The sequence below is a fragment of the Danio rerio genome, chromosome 2 (genome assembly GCF_049306965.1).
Source record: "Danio rerio strain Tuebingen ecotype United States chromosome 2, GRCz12tu, whole genome shotgun sequence".
NCBI classification, from domain to species: domain Eukaryota; kingdom Metazoa; phylum Chordata; class Actinopteri; order Cypriniformes; family Danionidae; genus Danio; species Danio rerio.
The window spans coordinates 25,762,017-25,787,039 of NC_133177.1; the positions used below are offsets into that span (position 1 = coordinate 25,762,017).

At 36.0% G+C, this 25,023-nt stretch overlaps 1 protein-coding gene across 1 annotated transcript; it reads right to left on the reverse strand.

The window, feature by feature from the left end:
- Positions 1 to 401: 401 nt before the first annotated feature.
- On the reverse strand, positions 402 to 25,007 carry znf644a (zinc finger protein 644a). The gene is made up of 6 exons (NM_001278254.1): positions 24,896 to 25,007; positions 15,192 to 17,769; positions 10,761 to 11,294; positions 7,164 to 7,289; positions 6,633 to 6,735; positions 402 to 1,359 (listed from the first exon to the last, which is right to left on the reverse strand). Exons 2-6 carry the CDS (start codon positions 17,743 to 17,745, stop codon positions 1,167 to 1,169), a joined length of 3,510 nt encoding a protein of 1,169 aa, NP_001265183.1. The 5' UTR covers positions 17,746 to 17,769; positions 24,896 to 25,007; the 3' UTR covers positions 402 to 1,166.
- Positions 25,008 to 25,023: the final 16 nt, after the last annotated feature.

A 25,023-nucleotide genomic window follows, 5' to 3' on the forward strand; every position in this document is an offset into this window, starting at 1 on the left:
AGGGTTGAGAGAAAATGCAGCAATTTGTAATTTGTTCATAATTTGTTTGCATTGTGAGAACATGTAGTGCGTTTTATTAATTTGTTTGCGTTGTGGGAAAATGCAGCATTTTTTATGTGTTTACGTTGTGAGGATTTGCAGCACATATTCTGTAAAATGGATGAAGATCTTTTCTCAGTGTGCTGGCATTTTTTCAAATTGCACGTGTTTTATTTAATGTTTATTAAGCTCTCTCTGCCATAGTAATATATGCTTTAGAGGGCTAAATTAATTTGCATCTAGCACATTTACTGATATTTAATAAATGTGTGTGGAAAATTCCTGCTATCCCTTGCAATTATTTATATTATGTGGTACAAGCTGTGAAAAGTCAAGCTCATAACTTAGCATCCCAACAAGCTGAAGACGACAAAAACATTTTATTCTCAACAGCAAAAATGTTTATACTGATTTACATTTTTCACATAAATTACCTAAAAAGGTTTATACAGCAAAAATTTTGGAACCGTTAAAAAAAAAAAAAAGAAAAATGGCCTACACGAGTAACAGTTAATGTTTTTTTTTGTTGTTTTTGTTTTTTGCACACGTGGTAAACTTACAGACCGCAGATAAAAATCAAAACCAAAACGGAAATGGTGTAAACAGGGAGTAATGACATGCATACCGTCTGCTAAATATCAATAAAAACGGGTTGTTTCACATAATGACTGATGTGTTCGCAGGAGTCAAACTTCTGAATCAAGTAAATCCATATACTTAAATGGTACACATACACGTCATACTGTATGTGCAGCTTCCAAATATCATCATGGTAATGGTGCTGATGCTCAAATTAAAACGGCTTGTTGTAAAATTCACATACAGAAAATGATTTCAGGTTTTGTAGAGCATAAATCTGCATTGACAGATTAAACATGAGAAGAATCTGAGGTAAAGGTTGTGTTTGGCGGCGGGTTCCACTGAAATCTCAAATCCCCCCACCGTCCGTACGTTATTTGACCATGTACAACACCAGCACAATGTAACAATATCTAAAAGGCGACCTGTGATAAGATCCTCATCAAGATTAAAAGTCCCTTAGGGATGGCGGATAAAAAAATTTCTATGGGAACTGAAATAATTTACATGAGTGAGATTCCGAGAACGGGCTGTGTGCATTCCTGGGCTCATGAGGATGTTTGCATCACTGAGGATTGTGCGTGTGGTACTGTGATGGGGCAATAGTCCTTAGGGAAGGAGGTGACTTCAACCATCCCTGCTCCTGTGTGCGGTACAGCAGTATTCATGATGTGCCTCTGTAAATGCTTGATCCAGTCCTCCTGCACTGACAGAGGGCCCTGGAAGACTAGATCACAAAACCTGTACGTGGCAAAAGTGGAAGAAACAAGAAATGAAAAATATATACAGTTGAAGCCAGATTTATTAGCCCGCCTGAATATTTTTCCCCCAATTTCTGTTTAACGGAAAGAAGATTTTATTTTCCAACATATTTCTAAACATGAGTTTTAATATCTCATTTCTAATAACTGATTTATTTCATCTTTGCCATGATGACAGCACACACACACTGGCCACTTTATTAGGTACACCTTACTAGTATCGTGTTGGACAAACTTTTACATACAGAACTGCCTTAATCATTTGACACATAGATTCAACAAGGTACTGGAAATATTCCTCAGAGATTTTGATCCATATTGACAAGATAGCATCACACAGTGGCTGCAGATTTGTTGGCTGCACTTCCATGATGCAACAGGGGGTCCCGGTCCACAAGGGAGACTCGGCAAGCTCTGTGGGGAGGGTTGCGTCATATTTTTAAACATATTTTAGCAGTTCATTTTATCTCCTATCTAAATTTCTAAGTCGTCCTCCCCAAAAAAACAAGTCTCACTGATTCACCTTCAGTAGCTAACAGTAATGACCCAAGCATGCTGGACCCAGGTGAGGAAGTTCCAAACATTTCGGGTTGCAGCGCTAGCAATACTGAAAACACAAAAGGCAGGAAATACCAAGATAGCTACCTGAACTATGATTTTATTCTTTTTTTTTCAAAGCAAAATGTCCCTGACCCAACCGCAGTGCATTTTTATATGTATAGGGGGGCCTTACAATATTTTCTGGGGATAAGGGGGTCTCAGATAAAAAAGGTTGGGAACCATTGCTCTATTGAGTGCTGATGACTGTGGTGGCCGTTTGAGTACAAAGAACTCATTGTCATGTTCAAGAAACCAGTCTGAGATGATTTGCGCTTTATGACATAGCACGTTATCCGTAGCCATACGAAGATGAATACACTGTCGTCATAAAGAAATGGACAGGGTCAGCAACAATACTCAGGTAGGCTGTGGCGTTGACACGATGCTCAATTGGTACTAATAGCTCCAGAGTGTGCCAAGAAAATATCCCCCACACCTTTACACCATCACCACCAGCCTGAACCGTTGATACACTGCAGGATAGATCCATGCTTTCATGTTGTTGATGCCAAATTCTGACCCTACCATCAGAATGTCGCAGCAGAAATCAAGACTCATCAGACCAGGCAACTTTTTCCAAACTTCTGTTGTCCAATTTTGGTGAGCCTCTGCAAATTGTAGCCTCAGTTTCCTGTTCTTAGCTGACAGAAATGACACCCAGTGTAATCTTCTGCTGCTGTAGCCCATCCGCTTCAAGATTGTGCGTTCAGACATGCTTCTGCTTATTCTGGTTATTTGAGTTACTGTTGCCATCTATCAGCTCGAACTAGTCTGGTTATTCTCCTCTGACATCATTAAACCATTTGCGCCCATAGAATTGCCAATCACTGGATATTTCCTCTTTTTCTGACCATTCTCTGTAAACCCTACAAATGATTGTATCCCAATATATCAGCAGCTTTTGAAATACTCAGACTCAGCTCTGGCACAAACAACTATAGCTGCGTCCCAAATCGCATACTTATGCACTATTCTACGCCATTTTGTAGTATAAATAGTAGTGTGTTCACACTAAAAACTCTAAAAATCATAAGTGCACTTTAATTACCCGGATGATGCACTCATTCAGCCGCTAAAATGAAGTGTGGAATGATGGACACTTCACGCACTCAACGACCGCAGGTTTGCTTACGTATCGGAAGGGGCGGAGCTATCAGGCGCACATGTTGAATAACTTTATTTATTTTGGATGTTGAAAGCAAAATTCTCCTATGAGAGTGATTATAGCGCCTCCCAATGGTGAATGCAGTTATACTCTCGGCAGGTAATATTTGATAATTCGGTTGTTTATTTCACTGATTTGGCAACCGTCACACGTCATCAGGGAAACGGTTTGAATTTCCGTTTAGTAAAAAAACATTAGTGTGCCATTTGAGACGCCACTACATACATATACTATCCTGTTGAGTGTGTAAGTGCATAAGTACATAGTGCATGAGTGCATAGTGTATAGTGTGCCATTTGGGACGCAGCTTATGCCCCGTTCAAAGTCACTTAAATGTGATTGGCTAATTAGAAATTTGCGCTAACGAGCAGTTAGACAGGTATATCTAATAAAGTGGCCGGTGAGTGTAAGTACATGGTACAATTCATAGTATTTAGCTTAAAGTGCAGCTTAAAGGATAAACTAGGTTAATTAGGTTAAATAGGCAAGTTAGGATAATTAGGCAAATCATAGTATAATGATAGTTTGTTGTGTAGCCAATTTAAAAAAAATATTGCTAATAATACTGACGTTAAAATGGCCTTAAAAGTGCTTTTATTCTAGCTTAAATAAAACAAATAAGACTTTCTTAATGAGAAAAACCTAATCAGAAATACTGTTAAAAATTTCTTTCTCTGTTAAACATATTTTGGGAAATATAAAAAAAAAATTACAGGAGCGCTAATTATTTTCACTTCAACTGTATGCAATATACATCTCTGGAAAAAAAAGAGACCAGTTGAAAATGTTTAGTTTCTCTGGATTTACGATTTATAGTTAAAAAAATTTAATCATGTTATTATTTACTCACCACTATGTCATTCTAAACCTCTCATACTTTTGTTCTGCATTTATTTTTTTGTAGTTTTGCATAAATTTGCAAAATAATACCATGATTTACAACCATGTAATAATACGTTTAACAAACCAAAATACCAAACCTTTAACTTCAGAAGAGTTAAGAAATCTATCACTGGTAGATTCACCGTTGTTTAATCAAACCAAATGAAATGTTACTCTGACCAACTGTCTTTTATATAGCAAGACAATGCACTTTTAATATAGAGCAGTGGTTCTCAAACTGTGGTACGCGTACCACTAGTGGTACGCGGGCTTCCTCCTAGTGGTACGCGGAGGAACCGCTGAATAATGAAAGAAACAATTAACAGTTTTAATCCTTTAATGCCTAATATAACATCGATGTGATCAGCATTGGCTGTTTTGTGAAGCGTACGATCACAACGCTGTGCTTAGAATGTTTATTTTAGTGCATTGTGTCATAAGCTGCTATAAATCAGTTTCCAAAGTTTAAGAATTGATTCTGAAGCGTGATTTGACTGACATGAAAAGTAGCCAATCACAGTCGACCTTGTCTAGTTGCGTGAAACGTAAGGGCGGGACAAATGCTTTCTGTGTTGCAGAGACAGAAAAAACAACTTAAAAACAAATGTTTTGTTGGAATAATGCTTCTCGGATGTTTTCACTATCGAGATGTCTAGCAGAGTAATTAAACCGCGGACATATTTCCTGCCTTTTTGATGATCTACAGACACGTTTCGCTCTCCGACAGCGAGTCGACTCGCCTCTGAACTGTCACTCCTCTAAATACAGTCTGAATGGCGATGCGGGAATGGAGGTATTGCGCAATAACTCATTTCTACAAATGTGGCGAGTGCTTTATTTTAACACGACAGCGCATTCATGTACGCAAATCGCTAAAACAGATATGCGAGCTCTTAAATAGGCTTTTTTTTCAAATGAACTGCAAGTGCTCTCATGGTCGCCTGTGTGCTCAGATTGAATACAATCGCGATCTTTCCACTATTAAAGTAGACATTTATCTTTGTTCCTTGACTAAATTTAGTCAAAAGTATTCAAAGTAATCAAGTATTAAGAAATAGATTGATACATGATCGATGACAATGCTAATGGTCTTCTTATTTGGCTGTGTTGTGAAGTGAAACTTACTTTTAGCAAAGGTGTATTTTTTTTTTCTTTACGACAAATTAATTATGCTGGAAATGTTTCTGGATGAGGTATTTGTGTGATTTATACATTTAGCTGTATTCTGATCTGTCTTAAAGCATTACAGCTCAAAGCAATCCGTTGTTACTTATTGTTTATTTATCAAAATTAACAATAAGGCTCTTAAAGCACTGCTTTGATAAATGTAGTGTTGTCATATTTTAAATACCTCAAGTAAAATGAAGTCATTTGTTTTATTTTTTTACTGACAGTGTACTTAAATGGTTAAATGTAAAATAAAATCTACATGTGATGTACAGCTTTTTAAGAAACAAATTTGCCATATTGTAAAGAAAAATAGTGTAAAATATGTAAATAAAAGGCTAAATTTAAATCTTTTTACCATATACTTCAATTAAACCTTTCAAAGCTTGTAAATATCGTTTAAAAAAATTGGCAAAAAGTGTCTCTATGGGCTTAAAGATTATTTGGTAGTTTTACCAGTGCTATTGAAAAAGATTAATTGTCATGAAAGGAAAAATCGACCATACTTTCTTTGTTAGTGCAATTTCCTATACATGTAGCTTTGGGATTTAAGCAATTAAACCATTCAATCAGGTTTCCACGTAAAAAAGTGATTTCATAATGAAAATCTGATTTTTTTTTTCAAAAGTAACCAACTAGTACTTTTTAAAAGAGTACTTTGTACTTTTACCTAATATTAATATTATTTACTAAAATTTGTGTTATTTTAGCTGTGTAATAGTATTTTTACTTGAGTACAAAAATATTTCTCAAGCATTTAGTGCAGGTTTATTATATTATTAATATATGATCAATAAATATTATTTTTTTAATGTTTTTTATTTGTATCTATTCCTATGCAATGTTTTATGGGTTGCTGAGAATACTTTTCAGGTCTTCAATACATAGCATGTCAGTCTTAAAAAAAAAAAAAAAATAGGTGCTGTAATTGATTTTTCTTTAGGCTGTGCCTGTATGAACCCTGTCATATGTACATTTAACATATTTCAAGATTTGTCTGAAAGTGTAGGAATGTGACATATAGCCTATATTTATAAGGTAAAAGCAACATCTCCAGCTTTTGATGAATAGGCTACAATGAATACTTTAGTTTTAAGTACAGCAGTTTTCTTTTTACTTTTTAAGAACAGCGCCATTTTTTTTATTAACTTTTAAAAGCACATTTTACAAAAACTTTTTTTTTAAATCTGCAAGCACAGTTAATGTTCAGACTATTTCAAATGTTTAAAATGAATGATAATAATACATATTCTTAATAATAGGAATTAATCTGCATCGTTTTTAAACTGTGCACACCTGTAGCTGCTTAATTTGGCCTACGATGCTATTTTTTAATACTGGTTAAAAAATAGCGTCGTAAGGTGGTACTTGGAGAGACAATTTTTTTCTAAGGTGGTACTTGGTGAAAAAAGTTTGAGAACCACTGATATAGAGGTTACCTGCAAGTAAGTCTATAGATTTCCTCTGGATTGTGCATCAGTGAGAAGGCTTTCTTCTTTGACCATGGTCTTGCTCTCTGCTTTCTCTGTTTACAGTCCAAAGCTGCAATAATAAGCAATGTTTGTATCAGAAACAATACAACCAGGAATTTTACAAAAGCACAACATATGCTTTTGACCTTTAAAAACTTCAACTAATCAACTAATGAGTATTTACTGTATTTTACCTGTATTAACATGCCCATGTGTGATTGGACAGTAAATGAGAACTCTATAACTCTATGATAATATTTCTACAAATATTTTTTGCAAATGACAGATAGCTTGGCTAAAAAACACTCTTGTTTGTTCACTGGTCTCATGCCTAAATAATATAACAATTCGTTGACTAAGTTACTTTAAAGATATTTTTAAGAAATTGGCACATAGTAAAAGCTGTATAAAAGCTATATGATATGAAAAATGAAAATATTCATTTACAAATAAGGTCTGAAAAAGAACCATTTACTGAGGAAGTAAAAATCAACATACTAGCACCATCTTGAAGAGCTTTTCTCTTTCTTTGTGAATATCCCCTCAGATGATTGGAGAGACTTATTCCACTGTGAAAGCTGGCATTACAGTGCACACACACATTTCTTTTGTTGTCACCTTTCTCTGTAAAAAAAAAAGAACATGCAAAATTAAACATTTACAATCATTACAGATGCTATAAGACAAGGGTGGCCAACACTGTTCCAATAGATCTACCTTCCTGCAGAGCTCAGCTGCAACCTTGATTAAACGTACCTGTCTTTAATTACCAACCGTTCCTTCAGATCCTACAAGGTTGGTTTAGAATGTGTTTGATCAGGGTTGGAGCTGAACTCTGCAGGAAGGTAGATCTCCAGAAACACAGCTGAGCACCTGCTTTAAGGCATTCATGCACTCCTCAGGGTCAACAAGACCTTCGTCAGCGGATCGTTTGGTTGTGATCAGTCTACAATTAGAGCAACCTAACAAAAATTTTAAAACCATTTAGAAAAGATTACATTCTCATGGTCTTAGTCCTTTTATTCATCAGGGGTCGCCACAGTGGAATTAACTGCCAACTTATACAGCAGGGGTTTTTAAACTGTGTGGCGGGAGAATTTGAGGCGTGCACTCAAGTAAGTTATGATGATTTTTATGCATTCACTAGAGCAGAGGTGGGCAAACTACAGCCCGAGGGCCATATGCGGCCCGCTGAACACTTTCATCCAGCCCGCGAGGGAGTTTTTAAAATGCTGCTTCTGAGTAACGGTTTGGTTTCAGAATTAGTAATTTAATGATGCAATACAAGTCATCGCCATATTAATGGCGGTACAGTTAGCGCAACCAGTAGAAGTAGAACACACTTAGATATTAAAATGCACTCGACCGTTAATGACTGAAAATGGACTCTGAATGTTGTGTGTTTAGGAAAGAATAGACAACAAAATACTTCTTCACCAATATCGGACAGAAAGTGGTAGGTCTAAAATGCCAAGAAAGTATTGCTGTTTTTAAAGATTACAACCTAAGGGGCCGATCACACCGAACGCGCATTTACGGTTCAAAAACGCAAGGTGCATCGCACTGCCTTTTTGTCAACGAAAAAACGGAGCGCCGTGCGCTTTATGCTGTTAGGCAACGACTGAATCAGCTGGGTATTTTGCAAGAGTGTTGCTGTTGATATTAATATAACTTTATTTTCAGGCTCATTGTTCACATTAACACTCTCATAATAACATGACTTGAAATAACAAAGACTAAGATTCTTTCGTTTTATCTCATAATTTTATGATTGATATGAGCATATTAATACAAGCTCAAATGAGATTGTTGTGATTTGACTCAAATTATATAATAATTGCTGGTTAAATGTGTTATTTTTTGTCATAGAATATATTTTCCATGCATACATCCACTTAAAAAAGTTCTTTTATCAAAGATTAGTGGTTTCATCAAGTTTTATGATGATTGATCTGTATATTCTTAAAGCAGTGCAAATTAGATTATTGTAAATTTGACTGTATAGTATACTTTAAGAATTATTTTGAATGTGTTTATATAGGATTTGTTCTATCAGACAATATCTTTTATTTTCTCCACTGTACAATTATTACATTATGATTATTACATTTTATAAGGGATTATTTTATTGTTTTATGATGATCGATAAGTAATGATAAATATAAATAACAGTAGAATTGTAAATTTGAAAAATTAAAAAAATCTGTTTAGTGTTAATGTGACATGTTTCTGTCCAATATTACATGTTCCATGCATACTGCCACTATAAATAAAAGTTATTTTTGAGTTACTTTTGAAGGATTTGACGTGTGGCCCTTCACTTGGTTTGCAAAACTTGATTTGGCCCTCGGGTCTGAAAAGTTTGCCCACCACTGCACTAGAGGGAATATGATTAACAAACTTTAGCTCCAGAGCTAACTAATAGGCACATGTAGAGTTAATGCGTTCCAGTAAAACAAATATAAATCAAATGGACCGGGTACTTTTTAAAATGAATGACGGTGAATAAATGAATGTAAAACCGGTGGTCCATCTTACTAAAAAGTGCCCTTCTGAATCAAATCAGCGGGATGCCCTTCTGGATATTTAACTTATTTTGAAGACATACTGGCAACGTTTACATGAACATTAGTAATAGTTATTTGCCCTAATCTGAATAAGACAATAATATAGTTAAGTTGTTACGTGAAGTGCTTTTTAAATATTGCGTCACCAGGGCAGGCTATCTTGCAGTCTCATGTAATTTTGGGTGTTTCATCTTTAATTTTTTGACTTTAACTGTAGTTCGGCAGTTTCACTTTCACTCATGAACATTTCATTCATGCCCTCGTGACTGGTGTATTGGAAGCGAATATGAAGGAAGGACTGGTGGAAGAGTGTTGTGTTAATGTAATTTGATATCGCACACCTAATGGAAAGAAATAAAAGCTTCCACATTTCGTGATGTGTGTGTGTGTGTGTGTGTGTGTGTTTGCTGTCCTTTACTGACAGCCGTGTGTGATGCAGCGAAAAGTCCTTCATCACGGTAATAGTTTAATTATAGTCGATAGTTTGATTAACAGTAGAAGATGATTAATGGTTAGTCGTGTCAGGAATCCGACCACAGATTAGCACGTTGTCCTTACAGAAAAAGGCTCAGCCAGCACACTGAATCAGGTAAGCTATATATTTATGTTTCAATGTAATTATTTCTACACATTTTAAGAGCAGCAAGTAATATGTGAATGATGTTTGCACGTACATTATAATTTTGGCTCGAGGGAGGGGTGCCTTGGGGGGCGAAAGTGAAAAAGTTTGAAAACCCCTGTTATTCAGCATATGTTTTTATAGCAGATGCCCTTCAAGTTGCAACCCAGTACTGGGAAACATCCATACACACGCATTCACACACATACACTATGGCCAATTTAGTTTATTCAATTCATCTTTACCGCATCTGTGTCTTTGGACTGTGGGGGAAACTGGGACACCCGGAGAAAACCCGGGGAGCACGGGGAGAACATGCACCAGCGACCTTCTCGATGTGAGGTGACAGTGCTAACCACTGAGCCACTGTGTCGCACTGTGTCGCCCCAGATTAAATTTTTCCTATACAAAAATGTGTTATATATTTTTATTTAAGATACCCTTTATTGACTAATCATGAGAGAATATTAATCTTATTTATATTTTTCTTATTTAAACACCCATAAGAATAATAATTTTGTCTTCATATACATCATTTTTTGAAACCTGAAGATACACAACAAACATTAGTCTAGAACAACGTGCTATAGTCACAACAAACGTTACACATTTACATTTGAAACTTAAATTATTTATTAATTATTAAACCTATACGTGTCCTTTAAAAACAAGGTTCACCTTGGAATAATAATTTTGTCATTATGTAAGCAAATGCTTATTCTTTTTAATATTTTTTTAAACAGACTGAAAGCTACACTTAGAATTTAAATTATTATCATTTTTCCCTTCAGTTTCATGTTTAAAGCATGAGAGTTTGGTCAAATATATAAGAATGTGAAGTGACAAAACTTTCATTTTGCATCGTTTAGCCTTTTTTACAGGTGATCACTGAAACAAATGAAACATTACCTCCTGGTGAACTTGGCACTGCTTTGCAAGTGTGAATTTCAAGGCCACAGTCTTTCCCTGAAGTTAAAGAAAGAGCCTTTTTTGCCGTGAGGGACTGATGCTTTGCTTTGGCCTCTTCGTGGGCTCTTCTTTTCTTCAAAATACCAATCAGATCACTTGGTGGTGAGCCTTTATTAATCTCTAACCTTTTTTTCTCCTCCTTGTCATCTTTTTGTCGTTTGACAGTGGATGCAAATGTCAGTCCGTTACCCAGCCTAACAGGATAGAAAGTATTGGTGGTGCGGCACTTCTTTTCAAGAACCTGCAGCTTTAGCTGGAACTGTTTCTTATCGCGCATCAATTCTTTCAATATGATAACTGGAGATTTGGACGCAGTGGAAGTGGGTTTGCCCAATCGCTTTAGGTGGCCTCTCACATGATTGGACAGCCCGGTCCTATTGTCAAACCACTCCCTACAGAGAGGACAGATGAGCTCTGTCTGCTGGCAGTCAGTGGGCAGCTCTGCCGGATGATCAGTCTGGGACGTGTCCTCCTCTGTCAGGATCAGAGACAACAAAGAAACCATTTGAAATCAGCTTTATTTACAACATTTGCTTATTTATTATAAGCCAATCTGTCCAGACCTAGATAATCTACACCAGCCTGAATTCTGGCTTAGACTTACACCAACTTACACCACAACATTTCATGTGGCAAATAACAAAAAAAAAAAATAAACTTTGAAAAATTTATCTTTTAAGGAAAAAAAGAAACCTGGATACCTGCAAATTTGGCCTTTTATAGTAAGAAAAATTATACTATATACATGCAAGATCTACAATAGTTCTACATGACTGACAATTTAAAAAAATCTTCTGAAAATGAGGATGACAGAATTTTCATTTTTGGGTCAACTGGCCCTTTAAGATCTGCTTTGTTCTCCTTTTCTGAATGTAAACGAATTAAATAAATGTGACCACTCTAGATAGAGCACATATTCCTTTATTTATTTAAATAAAATAATAAATTAATTATATAGATGTAAATACTTTTTTACATTATGTTTGTACTTCAGGACCTTCAACCTGGACAAGATAAAAATTGATTTATCATCAACTGTTAGCAAAGCCAATAAAATTGAGTAAAATAATTAAATAAATAAATAAATAAATAGCAAATATTTCCCTCAGTATGGCATTGTAAATTCACACCATGCTTCACAGTAAAAAATATCTCATCTTGAGCGTGATCACAACAGTTTAAATTGAACTCACATGAGCTAATGCTGTTGCATTACTATCCAGGATAAGCACAATTATGATTTTGTAGAACAATACAACATGTGTTCATTCTCTCCATTGTAAACCAACAGCATCACTTCAAGTGCAAGTTTACAGGAAATGATGTAATAATTTTCACTTGTGGAGGCTTAAACTGAAGTGATTGTATACCCAAAAATAAAATATCTGCCAAATAATTACCCATCCTCATGTCGTTTCAAATGCCTTTGTTTATCTTAAGCAGTGATGGGAATAACAGCGCTATAAATAAATGGCGTTACTAACTAGGCATGGGACGATAACCATTTTCAAGGTATACTGTGGTTTTACCACATTTGTGGTTTTGCCAACATTTTCTGCAATATCGTTCCTAAGGTATGTGTAATATTTTTTATTTATGTTTTTTTTAGAACAACAGTATCTCCAGCAGAAAAGATATACAAAGATGCCGTTTTAAATAGTAAAGTAACCTATGTTTTTGAAACTAATGAAGACAGCAGAAGTCAATGATTTATTTGAATTATTTAGCCTGACAAGTTTACTTCTCCAAAATATTATAAATCTTTCAAAAAATAAAACATATTATGTTCAAAGGGGGAAAAGGTTTTGTTTTTTACCCAGACACAAAATAACTTATTTTAGAGCAGTAATCACAATACCATGATACAGTAAAACCGTGACATTTTTATCCAAGGTTATCATACTGTCAGAATCCTACACCAAATCATGCCTATTTCTAACAGTGATATTTCATTCAGTAACAAGTAATCGAACTAAATATTATTTCCCCTGTTACAACGCCATTGCCATTACCGACAATAAAATGCACGTTACTATAATCAAGAAAACTGAAGCAGTTTTCATGCGAGCAGCGTTTCTCTCAGCCATAGGATCACTCTTTCTCTTGGGTACTTTTGCAAACTGGAAATATAAGCACTACTTTACAACATTAAAATAGTGTAAATTAGTGTACAGTGTTTTATATTTATTGTATAGTCATTTGACAATTTAAATTTTTTTAAAGTAATGCAATAGTTACTTTCCCCTGGCAATTAGTTACTTTTATAATCATGTTACTAACTCAGTTACTATTTGTGAGAAGTAACAAGTAACTATAACTAATTACACTTTTAAAGGAACGTGCCCAAAACTGGTCTTAAGAATAAATACTAAAATATATTTTAGATAAAAGACAGCAATGGTCTCGCCTAGTTCAAAGCCCAAAAAGTTACCAAAGTACATTTTCAAAACTTTTCATGTGTCTTTATTCAACAGTTGCAGCTAGGGTTGGGTATCGTTTTGGGTTATTTCAATACCAGTGCTATATCGATACATCGATGGTACCGATGCCAAAACGGTGCCTGAACTGACACTTTTAAGGCACATATTTGATATTGGACAAAAATATTTCAATCATTATAATTGAAATATATAACTATGTATTCATAATAAGTTTAAAGTATAGACCAATTCATAGGCTAAGCATTGCATTAATATATTTATTTAAAAAATAATTTATTAATATTTATTTTGATCATTAGTTTGTTAGTATGATGCAATTAACATCACATTAGCTTACTACTAACCTGTGGAAAGGCTGTCATCAAAATCAGTAAACACCTTTTTTCTAGGGTTGAGGCTTTTGACTGTTTACATGGACATAAGTAATCTAATGATTTGAGTTAATCTAAATAAGACAATACAATGATTAAGGTCTTTACATGAGTTGCTTTTAGAATGTTCCTTTCATGATTCCTTGTTACATGTTATATCACATAGATCCATTAACGTCATTGCGTTACCACGCTATCCATGTTTCCTTTGGAGTTTCAAGTAATTAAAATTTTTTGACTTCCTGAAAGTTCACTTTCATTCAGGAACATTTCATTCATGCCCCTCATGACAAATTGAGGTATTGGATGAGAATATAAAGTGAGGACTGATGGAAAAGTGTTGTTTTGATTAAATTTTACACCGAATGGAAAGAAAAAGCCTCTGCATTTCTTGACAAAAGTGTCTGTGGTGCTTTTAAGCAGGCCCGGATTGGCTAATCGGGAGGACCGGGAGAATTCCCGGTGGGCCGGTCCGTTTTTTGGCGGCGAGGGCCGGTGTCCCTTGCTGCTTGCACTCTCAACAGTCACGCTCTTTTCATTTATTAATGTATTTGACCATAGCCTGACTCTTTTTATTAATTATTTTGCCGCAGCTCCGTTCTTTTTATTTACTTTCTCGCAGCCCCGTGAGCAAAATGCAGCCCGCAGGGTAATCAAGATGTAATAGTAAATCATTATTCGACCCCAAACAGCAGCACCTGAAGATTTCGAAAAATTAATATTAATGAATAATACACCTGCTCAATGAAAATCAGATGATTCACTACTTAATAAGTCTGATATAATTTGATCAGAGATCTTATAGGGGTAGAAAGAGATTCAGGTCAGTGCAATATTTATTTTTTGTTCACCACCCAACAGCGCCATTGTGGTCCAGTGGTCAGCGCATTGTGTTACAACACAACCGACCCGTGTTCGATTCTCACCTGGATATGTATAGTTATATATTTTTTTCATTTTTATTGTTAAGACATATAATACTGTTAGGGTTTTTGAACATTTGAAGTTCTAAAGCAGCTGTTTTCTTGAAAAAGACGCAGTAGTGTTATTAGAAACTGAATTGGAAATTACCTTATTTTAATATAGACAGTCGTGAACTGAGGAGGGCCGGTCTAAGGCTTAAAACTCCAGGGCTGAAAAGGAGTCCCACTCCGGCCCTGCTTTAAAGTAATCAAAAATCACTGTTTACATGGTAGACTCTTAATCAGAGTTTTGTCTTAATCATATTAAAATCAAAGTATTGGTCTCCATGTAAACAGTCACTGAAAGTGTTTTTGGCATTTCTCTGGAACGAGTCTGGACCATTGCTGTCTATGGAGGATGAGGGAGCTCTGGAATTTCATCTAAAATACTGTAATTTGTATTACGAAAATAAACGAAGGCCTCTGGGGTTTGGAAAAACATGAGGACAAGTAAATAATAACTTTTGAACTAACACTTTAACAATAAATCTTCTTGTATGGGAGTATGGTCTCTTTAATTAAATTAAGTAACAATCAGAATAGAAAACTCTACAGAAGTAAAGCAAGAAAGTCAGTCAAGTAAATTAAAATTGTCACCTGTTTTGACTTGGGACAGTGCTTGTCGTCGAACTGGAGGTACTTTGTCAGAAGCTACTTTAACTGCAGATTTAACTGGAGCACGGCGTACTTTCAGGCCAACTCTGTGCAAATGACCTCTTATATGATTAGAGAGACTAATTCCTGACTCAAATACAGCAGGACAGTACGGACAACCCTTCAGATCGGTCTCAACATCTGAGCTCGGTTCAAGCTTTACAGCCGTGATCGACTCGGAGATCTCTTCGTCCTTGTATTCATCTTTGACAGAAAGCACCCTTGGAGAACTGTGATTTCTCTCAAAGTGACTAGCTGAGGCACCAAGACTCGCCTTTGAAGATGAAGACCGTCTTTTTACAAGTCGAGCATTAGCATTCTTGTCCATTTCACATTCTTCAGGTCCTAGAGCATCACTAGAAACACTCAAAATGTCAGAGTTATTGATCAGTACTTTCCTCCTCCTAGTTGCTTGGGGTTTCTTAAATTTCTGCCTACATTTCGGGAAATCTAGAAGAATATCTTGGCCCTGCATATTGTGGAATGGAGTTGACATTTTCCTTTTGGAAGGCGACTTCTTTAATGTTTGCTTTTCCAAACCTAAATGCGTTTTTCCAGCATCTTCTGAGCAGGTAACATTTACATCAAACTTAGAAGTTCTTTTAGTGTTCCCTTCTTTAGAATGTGCTGATCTTTTCAGATATTTTGAAGGGGGTGAACTAGTTTCAGAGAATGTGGTCTCGCAATTGAGCGACCTGTCAAGAAATTCTTTTGTACTGCTTTTAGCAGGCTCCTGGTGAGTGTCGATTTCTGAGCCACTCTTGTCTCTACGTTTCTTTCTGGATAAAAGTGTGTGGATTGATTTGTCAAGTTTTGATTCACCAACACGTTTTTTCTTCCGTAACAGACCGCACTTGTCATTAGACAGGTTATTTTCTTCATCTGGTGCACCGAACTTTACTAACAATCTTGGTGACCTTGCTTTTGGTTTTGCACATGATGTAAGAACATTGCAAGCCGAGAACGACTGTTCAGTTGTGGGTGGTTCTTCATCACCACTGTCAAGAGAATGCGAGTTTACCTGTTCTTCCTCAACATGATTTCCAACGCTGTTTTTTGTTTTTCTTTCAAAAGAAGGGGAGTAGGAATTTAGACATGGTGATTTATTGACTTTTCGCTCCTGGAATCCATCTGATTTCCAAACGGTATGATCAGCCCCAATGACACCATGTTTATGATACAAATGTCTTCTCAGATCATCTTCATTCATTTCAACAAAATCACATTTATTACAACTATAGTACCGTTTGTCCTTCTCATGAGTCTTAGCGTGTTGCACAAAAGTGTTCGGACAGTTTGTTCCAAAATTACACTGGGGGCATTGCAACTTTGCATCTTTACCTTCATCTTTAATTTGATGGAACTGATTTAGTTTCTTTCCCTTGTCCTGGTGAACACTTATATGATTTAACAGTGAACTTCGATCATAGTAACACTGTCCACATTCCTTGCATACGAATGGCTTTGAGCTAGTTGTGTCTTTATTACATGTGATTTGATTTTGTCCTAGTGACTTCTCTTTAAAATCATTGTTTTGTTGAAAAAATGTAGGTCCCTCAGAATCTGATGACAAAGTTTCTCTTATCAATCCTATTTTTTGAGTCTTGCTTAAAGGTTTTTTTGCTGGTTTGGGAAACAAATGTTTAACAGCCTCAGCAGTTCCATTGAAATATTTGGTGTTCTTTACAATGGGCGACTGTAGTTTGGAGGGTTTCCTTGGTGAACGAGTCTTCTTTACAGGACCGAACTCTATCGGGCTTCCTTCACCAGGGTGATCTTGTTTTGAATCTAAATTCAAATCAGAGAAGGGGTCCTCTGAAGGGTCAACTTTTAGCACCAATTTCTCTTTACGTCTCCTTCTTTTATGAACAATAGGTGATGGAACTCTTCTTTTCTGGTTGATGGGTGATGGAACTGGTGACAGTTTTTCTTCAATATCGAGACCATTATCATCATCCCACAAGAACTTCATAAACTCTCGTTGGGGATTCCAGCCAAGGTCATTAGCATCATCATAATTATCTAATGAGGCTTCTGGAGATTCGTTATCAAAGCCCCATATGCCCCTATTCTCAACATCCTCTGCTGTCAATGTTTGCCTTATTGTTATTTCCCCTTCTTTTCTGAGTGGATCAGCTCCTTCAAAGTGGACGTTGGTTGTCACAGAATTCTGAGCGTGCAATGATTTCGGAAGGAATCCTGGTACATTTTTTGAAATATCCAACAATATTTCATCTGATATATGTGGTGATGTGGATCCATTGACGTAAGCAGCCTTGGCTGGTCCATCAGAACAGATGGAGTCTATGAAACTAACACTGGACAGGAGGTCTCCTTGGTCACTCAGCAGCTCCATGGTCTCGTGAAGACAATGCACTGATGGTCCTGATGTAGTCCCCTCTACAGAGAATGACTGGTTGCTCAAAAGGTCCTGAGAGATGCTTGACATTGAGATGTCATTTTCCTCTACTTTGGCACTTTCCTTCAAAGCAGACATTCCTAACTGTCCTAAGGACTGTTTCTGGAGATAAAACACAAAAACAAAAACAAAAAATAGATAATCATGCATGTTATACATAGCATTGCAATTTTAGAAAAATGTCCCTATTACACCATTAGAGACGTCCACAGACTTGCATTATACAAGCTTGGACAACATGACAGTAACAGACAAAAGAATGACATTAAAACCAAAAAGATTAATTGGCCATGGGTTCCCTAGAGATTTTTGTACGGGAATTTAGAATGAGATTCATAAGAAAAACGCCATCTACAGCAAACACAATATTGAAAATGTGAATTTTGAAGTTATGTCTATTTCATAAATCATATTCTTTTCATAAGTAACTAGATAATAACGCTATGGGGCTTAAGACAAGTAAGTTACTGTAGGCTTGTAATCAACCCTTGAATCTATCAGCAAGGCATATCGGCATAATTTTCCTTATCTAGATGAAACCGAAGTATACATTTGAGTTAATTATTGGATAACTGATCTACGGTACAGACAATATCATGCATTCCTAAAACCCTCAAAATAATGGGTCTCATTCATTAAACGTGTACAGCACACACAAATTTATGTTTGAAATGTACATACCGACGTTTTCACAAATGTAGGTGGAAATACAGTGAATAAAGCGAGAAAATTATTGAAATGTTTAAAAACAATGTTCCTCAAAGAGAGATAGAAAGACATTTGAATATTTCACCTTCAACAGTGCATAAAATAATTAAGGGATTCAAGGAATTTAGAAGAATTTTAGTGCATAAATAACAAGGCAGCAAGAATAAAGCTGAACTACCGGGATCTCTGATCGCTAAAGTTGCACTATATTGAGAATCATCATTTATCTATAAACGATATCACCACATGGGTTCAGGACTACTTTGGCAAACCTTTGTCAAGTACCACAATACATAGTTACATCCATAAATGCCAGTGAAAACTGTTTTGTGCCAAAAGTAAGAAGAAAAGGATCATGCAGACTAGAGCTGCACGATTCTGGCTTAAATGAGAATCGCAATTTTTTTCCTTAAAATTAAGATCACGATTCTCTATATGTAAAATGAAGCTTAACATGAGATTATTGTTTTTTTCCTCAAACATATAGTAAAAAACAATATTAATATTATGTGTAGGTCTACTGGTTTCTATAAATAATTATATTCTGCTTATAATAATTCTGATGTTGAATTATGTTTGTATGGCCTATTTTGCAATCTGTTATTAGACATTTAATTCACTGATTAAATCAACATTATATAGACTAGAGTAGTTATACTGACACTGTTAACATTTATTTTCATGCACAGCTGTGTGTTCGCTATGAAAGAAAAAACATCAAATGCTTGTTGCAGTCATAACTTTAAAATGCCATATGATTATTTAAATGATGTGCACGCTTTCGGTTTCATTTTTACTGCTAAGTGCTGTTCATACTTCGCGTGTGGCTCTCAAACAATCACTCTGTGCCACAAACTGAATATTATTAACAACTTTATTATCTGTTACTCACAGCAAATGCAGGTTCTATTCCATAAAGTAGACGCGCGTGTCTATCATTAAGTAGAGCGTGCGGCCGCAGAGTCAGCAGCTCACGTCATGTGTGATTTCCCGGCCACGAATACAGCATTACATATAGACATAAATGACATTATTAGGTGAAATATACCTTATAAATACAGTATGTGACTCTTTAAACATCATTTGGAGGGCTCCATGTCGCTGAGCAACGTGTGTGAAACAATGAAAAGACTCATGCAGCTGCCTTTGCTTCTCTCCTGAACTTGAAAATATTATTGACAGAATCGTAGAAATGCTGGATTAGGTTCGTATAAGGGGTCGAATCGAGATTATGATCTTTTTCCGATTAATTGTGCAGCTCTAATCCAGACTGTTACCAACAAGTCCAAAAGCCAGGGTCTGTCATGGTATGGGGTTGTGTCAGTGACCTTGGTAAAGGTAATTTGCACTTCTGTAATGCACCATTAATGCTGAAAAGTATATAAAGATTTTGGAGTACAATATGCTGCCTTCTTTTCTAGGGACACACATGCATATTTCAACAAGACAATGCAAAAATACATTCTGTACACAAGTCCTGGCTGTGGAGGAAAAGGATTCAGGTACTTGACTGGCCTGTCTGCAGTCCCAACTTGTTTCCAATATAGAATGTGTGGTGTTTTTTAAAGCACAAAGTATGACAATGAAGACCCTTATGCTGTTGCCCACCTTATGACTTGTTTGCAGGAAGAATTGGACAAAATTACATCTGAAACACTTCATCACTTGGTGTCTTTAGTCCCTAAACATTTTTAAGTGTTGAAAAAATGAAGTGCAACATGAACCAAAATTTAAATACGCTGAAGTTAGAAAAAGAAAACTCTGCATAAAAGCATCGCCAAGCATCACGACCATTAATACTGTGTGGTTGCCTAGCATACTGTAAAAAATGTCAAGGCTAGAATTATAAAATGCTCTTCTTAAGCTCTTTTGACAAGAGTTTTTTTTCTTAAGTAAAGAAAAATTTAGTGCTTTTTACCTCACATTTTCAAAAAAAAGAAAGTGTGTTCCACATCCAACATCAAAACCTTCATTACCCTTTAAGTTCTTTTTCTTTTGGCTCATTGCCATAATTATGAATTATTCTTATAATTTTCTCTAGACAAGTGAAGCTTTACAGAAAGCCCTTATATACTGTACATCTGGCGTGGGCATGTATTATGCAAATTGTCAATGGCGTAGAAGAGGACTCACACTGAAGAACAAGTTTAAGAACGTTCTCATGCGTGTACATAAATATTGTCAATTAGGCAGAACGTTTTTGTGAGAAATTCTAATGTGAATATATATACGAAACATTTATGCAATTAACAGTGAACGAGATTTTTGGAAATTCACTGCAATCTAATCACCTGTTTCTGACATAACTCCTGCACCACACTATTTTCATAGCCCAACTGGTCAGTAGTGAAATGCCAAAGTATGCTTAAGTTTTTGTTCATGCGATGTGAGTGTTCACATATATCGTGTCTGGAGATATAAAAGGTAAAAAATACAAGAAGTGTCTACAGACAGTATGAACAGGCAGTCTCAGACATGCACTTTTAACCCCTTAAAGGCTTGTGCACAATGAGACGTTTTCTGCTTGCGTTTTGTCGACTTTTAACGCCTCGTGACTACATAAAGGGTGTCAATGTGATTGTGCACACCAACGCGCAAAACGGCAGGTGCAAAAGCATCATAAAAAAAAAAAAAAAACGCCTCATGCTTGTTTTTTTGTTTTGACGCGCCGCGAGTTTCTTCACTGGCGTTTTGTTTTTTCTAAACGCTGCCTTAATGTACAAGTACCTTAAACTCTGTCATTCTGAGGCAGGAACCAGTGCACGTGCATTAACTTTAATCATAAGGTAAACACAAAACAAAACTTTCCACCTGAAGCTCATTCACAGGACTCCACGCTTGTAAACACTCACTCCAACGAGTTCGAACGGCTTTTTGTCCTGCCCACACTCGTCATTGCTACCAAGCCGACCAATCACAGAGCTTGCGATATGCGTTGTTGCAATGTGTAGTTAATTTTTTTGAGAGGTGTGCGTCTGCCACAGCGAGGGCTATGCGATTGCATGTGACAGCCTTTACAGTGACATCACTTGCAGTGGAAGAACATATGTCTGAGAGTGCATGCCTGCAAGTCTGCATCCAGACACTATTGCAAATTTCATCATCAAGACATTTTATACAATGCAATGTTTAATGTACCCATAGCTTATACAAGTACTTTGAATACTATATGTGCTTTAAAACTAGTTATGTAAACAACTATCGGCATCACAGAATGATTATGTCAATATCATTTTTTTCTGATTAAATTTGTTAGCACATGAGTGAATTGTTTTTGCTGTCTTTAGTAGTTTGTTGTTGTTTTTGTTCAATTTCTTGTCCAACTGTGAAACAACAGCCTGATTCAGTACTGACATCATTTGGAAAAACTGAGTAGCATGCAGTTCCGATTCACATCAAAATCTGCACATATACCAGCTTAGAAACAATCGGTCTATGTAAGAAATTTAAAATTTTTCAAATAATATTAGCTTTATTCCTCAGCCTGGGAAAACGGTTCTCGCCGCATATGCGACAGTAGTTTGAAGTTCTTTCGGTTTATTGACAAAGCGTAAGAGCAGAGCTTGAATAGGAGATCAGGTGACGCAGTTTGTCGATAGATATTGGTGATTGCACATGACCTTGCACTTTCATTGTCAAAAACAACAGAACTAAATTCACATTGAAAACTGGTTGAACATGCTGGGGATTAAAGCTAATAATATAATAAATAATGTTTTTTACGCTGACCTATCGTTTTGCGTCAAAAGACCTGTGTGTCATCAGGTGCCATCTCGATTGATTTAGACTCATTTGTATATGTTTATTTTTATCTAAATACATATAACCATTCATTGCCATTAGGGTTGGGTCGATAGACAATGCCATCTTCAATCGCCGATGGCTGTGAGCCATCACGATGCTAAGCCAGCATTGCGATACTCTGCCCCGCCTATGTCCAGCAGCAACCTGCTGGTGAAAAATACACTTAGGCCCCGTTTACTCTAATTCATCTTAGTTTTAAACTGACATTTTAGAAAAAAAAAACTATCCACATCCACACTGGCTTTTTACTTAGCATTTCTGAAAAGCCCTCCTTCCACACTATACCGCTAAAAATGCACATCACATAACCACACACACACACACACACACACACACACACAAACAAACAAACATACCCTGTCATGCGCTGCAGCGTCTGAGCTCCAGCAGTCACTCCAAAGAGCAGTGCACCTCGGACAGTTTATCAAGACTGTATTGCTGGATCGCGTCTCACTATAGTGGTTAAATGTGATATTTAATTAATCTATGTAACGACTCTTCTGTTTTTTGAATCTATCAGGTAGCATGTCACCGTGTCAGTACACTGCTTCAATCTTTCGCTATCACGCTTGTACTTGGTCATTTTAGTGAAAACCTCAGATACTGTTGGTTGTGCACCTTGTTTACCAACCAAGTTTGTCGACGCCATTAAAATGACACAGATCACTCTGCCTATTCATGTCAGAGTCAGGTGGTAAAAGTGATTGACAGGTGGTCATTTGTGTGTAACTTATCTTTATTGATTTATGATTTGGTTATGGTTAAAAAAAGACCATGAGGGTCAGGTAGTTGAAATGGTAGGCTACATACAAAGAATTAACTAATTATTCATAAATAATTAATTCACCGCCGCCTACAACAACGATACCATCGTCCATCGCGATGTTTTACATTAAACATCATATAATGCCAAATTGGTCGACATCGCCCAACTCTGACTGCCATCATATGGATAACCAAAAAAGACACCTACATCTAGGGTGACCTTGGGTGAGTAAATTCACAGGACTTTATAGCATAATAACGTTAACTAAGCAAACTTGTAATAGTGCCTAATTTTTGTGCCAATAGAAAGAAGTAATTTCTACACTAGTACTGTTTGCTCACTCACACATATTTCTTCTCAACTATAGAATAATATATTCTTCTCTCATTGCGTTACACAATGGACATGAACCAAAATCACATGCTTGTATTATTCATCTGAGAATAATCTGCTTGTATTATTCTTAGAGTCAATTTGGGGGGAAAATTAATATTATAATATAGTAAATGAAACGGTCCACATTTGTGTACATGTTGTCATACTATAATTAAACACAAAGTGCAAACTGAATTCCATTTAAAACTGTCATGGGTGATATTTAAACCTGGCCTGTGAGTATGATATTTTAAAAATGATAAATGTAGCTTCCAAAAATGATCTGATGTGCTCCAACATTAGACACATTGTAATCAAGACTTAAAACACATCTCTTTAGCTGTGCCTTTACTGAATGAGCACTGTGCTACGTCTGACAGATCACACTATTGTGTCTTTCTTTTCTTTTTCATTCTTTTATAACCTGGTTTATCACGTTTTAATCTGTTTTAATAATTTTTACTTATTTTATTCATTTTTATTTTCTTGTTTCTTTTATTTTTCTTTTTGTAAAGCAGTTTCAGTTACAATTGTGTATGAAATGTGCTATATAAATAAACTTGCCCTGCCTTGCCAATGTATGATATGCATAACTGATATTATAACTAGGTCATAACTGGTTTTAGTTATCCGAACACCACCAATTAATATTCAATCAATATTAAAAAGTACAAAAAACGTATAACTATTTAGCTGCCTAATCACAGCTGCTCTATACTATTGTCAGTTAACATCATTTAAAATCAAAGCAAGTTTCAACAAGAATAAATTTAGTAAGCCAATCAATCCCCATTGTATATGCAATTCATGGCAAGCATCCCAGTTGGTTGGCCAGATGTGAAAGTGGAAATCACACTCATAACTAGACAGTAGTTCATGCCTAATGTTAATACTGTAATAACACATGCATTATGGCAGATGAACAGGGACACCAATTCTGGGTGCTACAATCTACATAAAAGGTATGAAGGCTGCAGATTGCTAATTTACAGTATGACACATGCACAAAAATGCACAAAAACATATTAATACTACACAAATAACAACTAACAGATAGTAGAAGTAATCTCTTCAATCACTTCTCTTCATATGGAAATGCTAAGTTAATCACATGCTCTGGGAAAAGTACCTTTAGGAAAACATTATGTTTTAATGTAATAATAGCCCTTTAACAGTTAAACAGTTACCATTACATTATTGTTGTGATCCATAAAATAAAGTGCACATTCAGTTTTTAGTGGATCACGTTAGATTTTTGCATAATTAGTGCTTCAGAAACACCAAAACATGACTTCAACCCAGAAATCTAGTTTAATCACAAACAGTATTTTTAATATTCAAACTTGCAGAACTTATCAAGATTCGCGTGCATTAATAACTTAAAATATATATCCAATATTCCTGGTTTGGCTTTGCTGTTGTTACTCCATACTATGAGAGTGTGCTGCTAGCAAGGTAGCAATCCAGCCCACTATGTTCAACATCAAGCTTAAAACCACATGCTTATAGCTAAATATCGGGGACATGTAGGTGGTTTCTCATTTCGCTATTGTTGGTGAATGCATTTTAGCCTACCTTTCTGCAGGTGCGATTGTGGACAACATTGAATTGAAATCATTTCATTTTTGCTCGCTCAAGCTTTTCATCTATTGCGAAGCCGCCATATTTGCTCGATGGTCCACAGACAAAGGCATTGCGTCTCA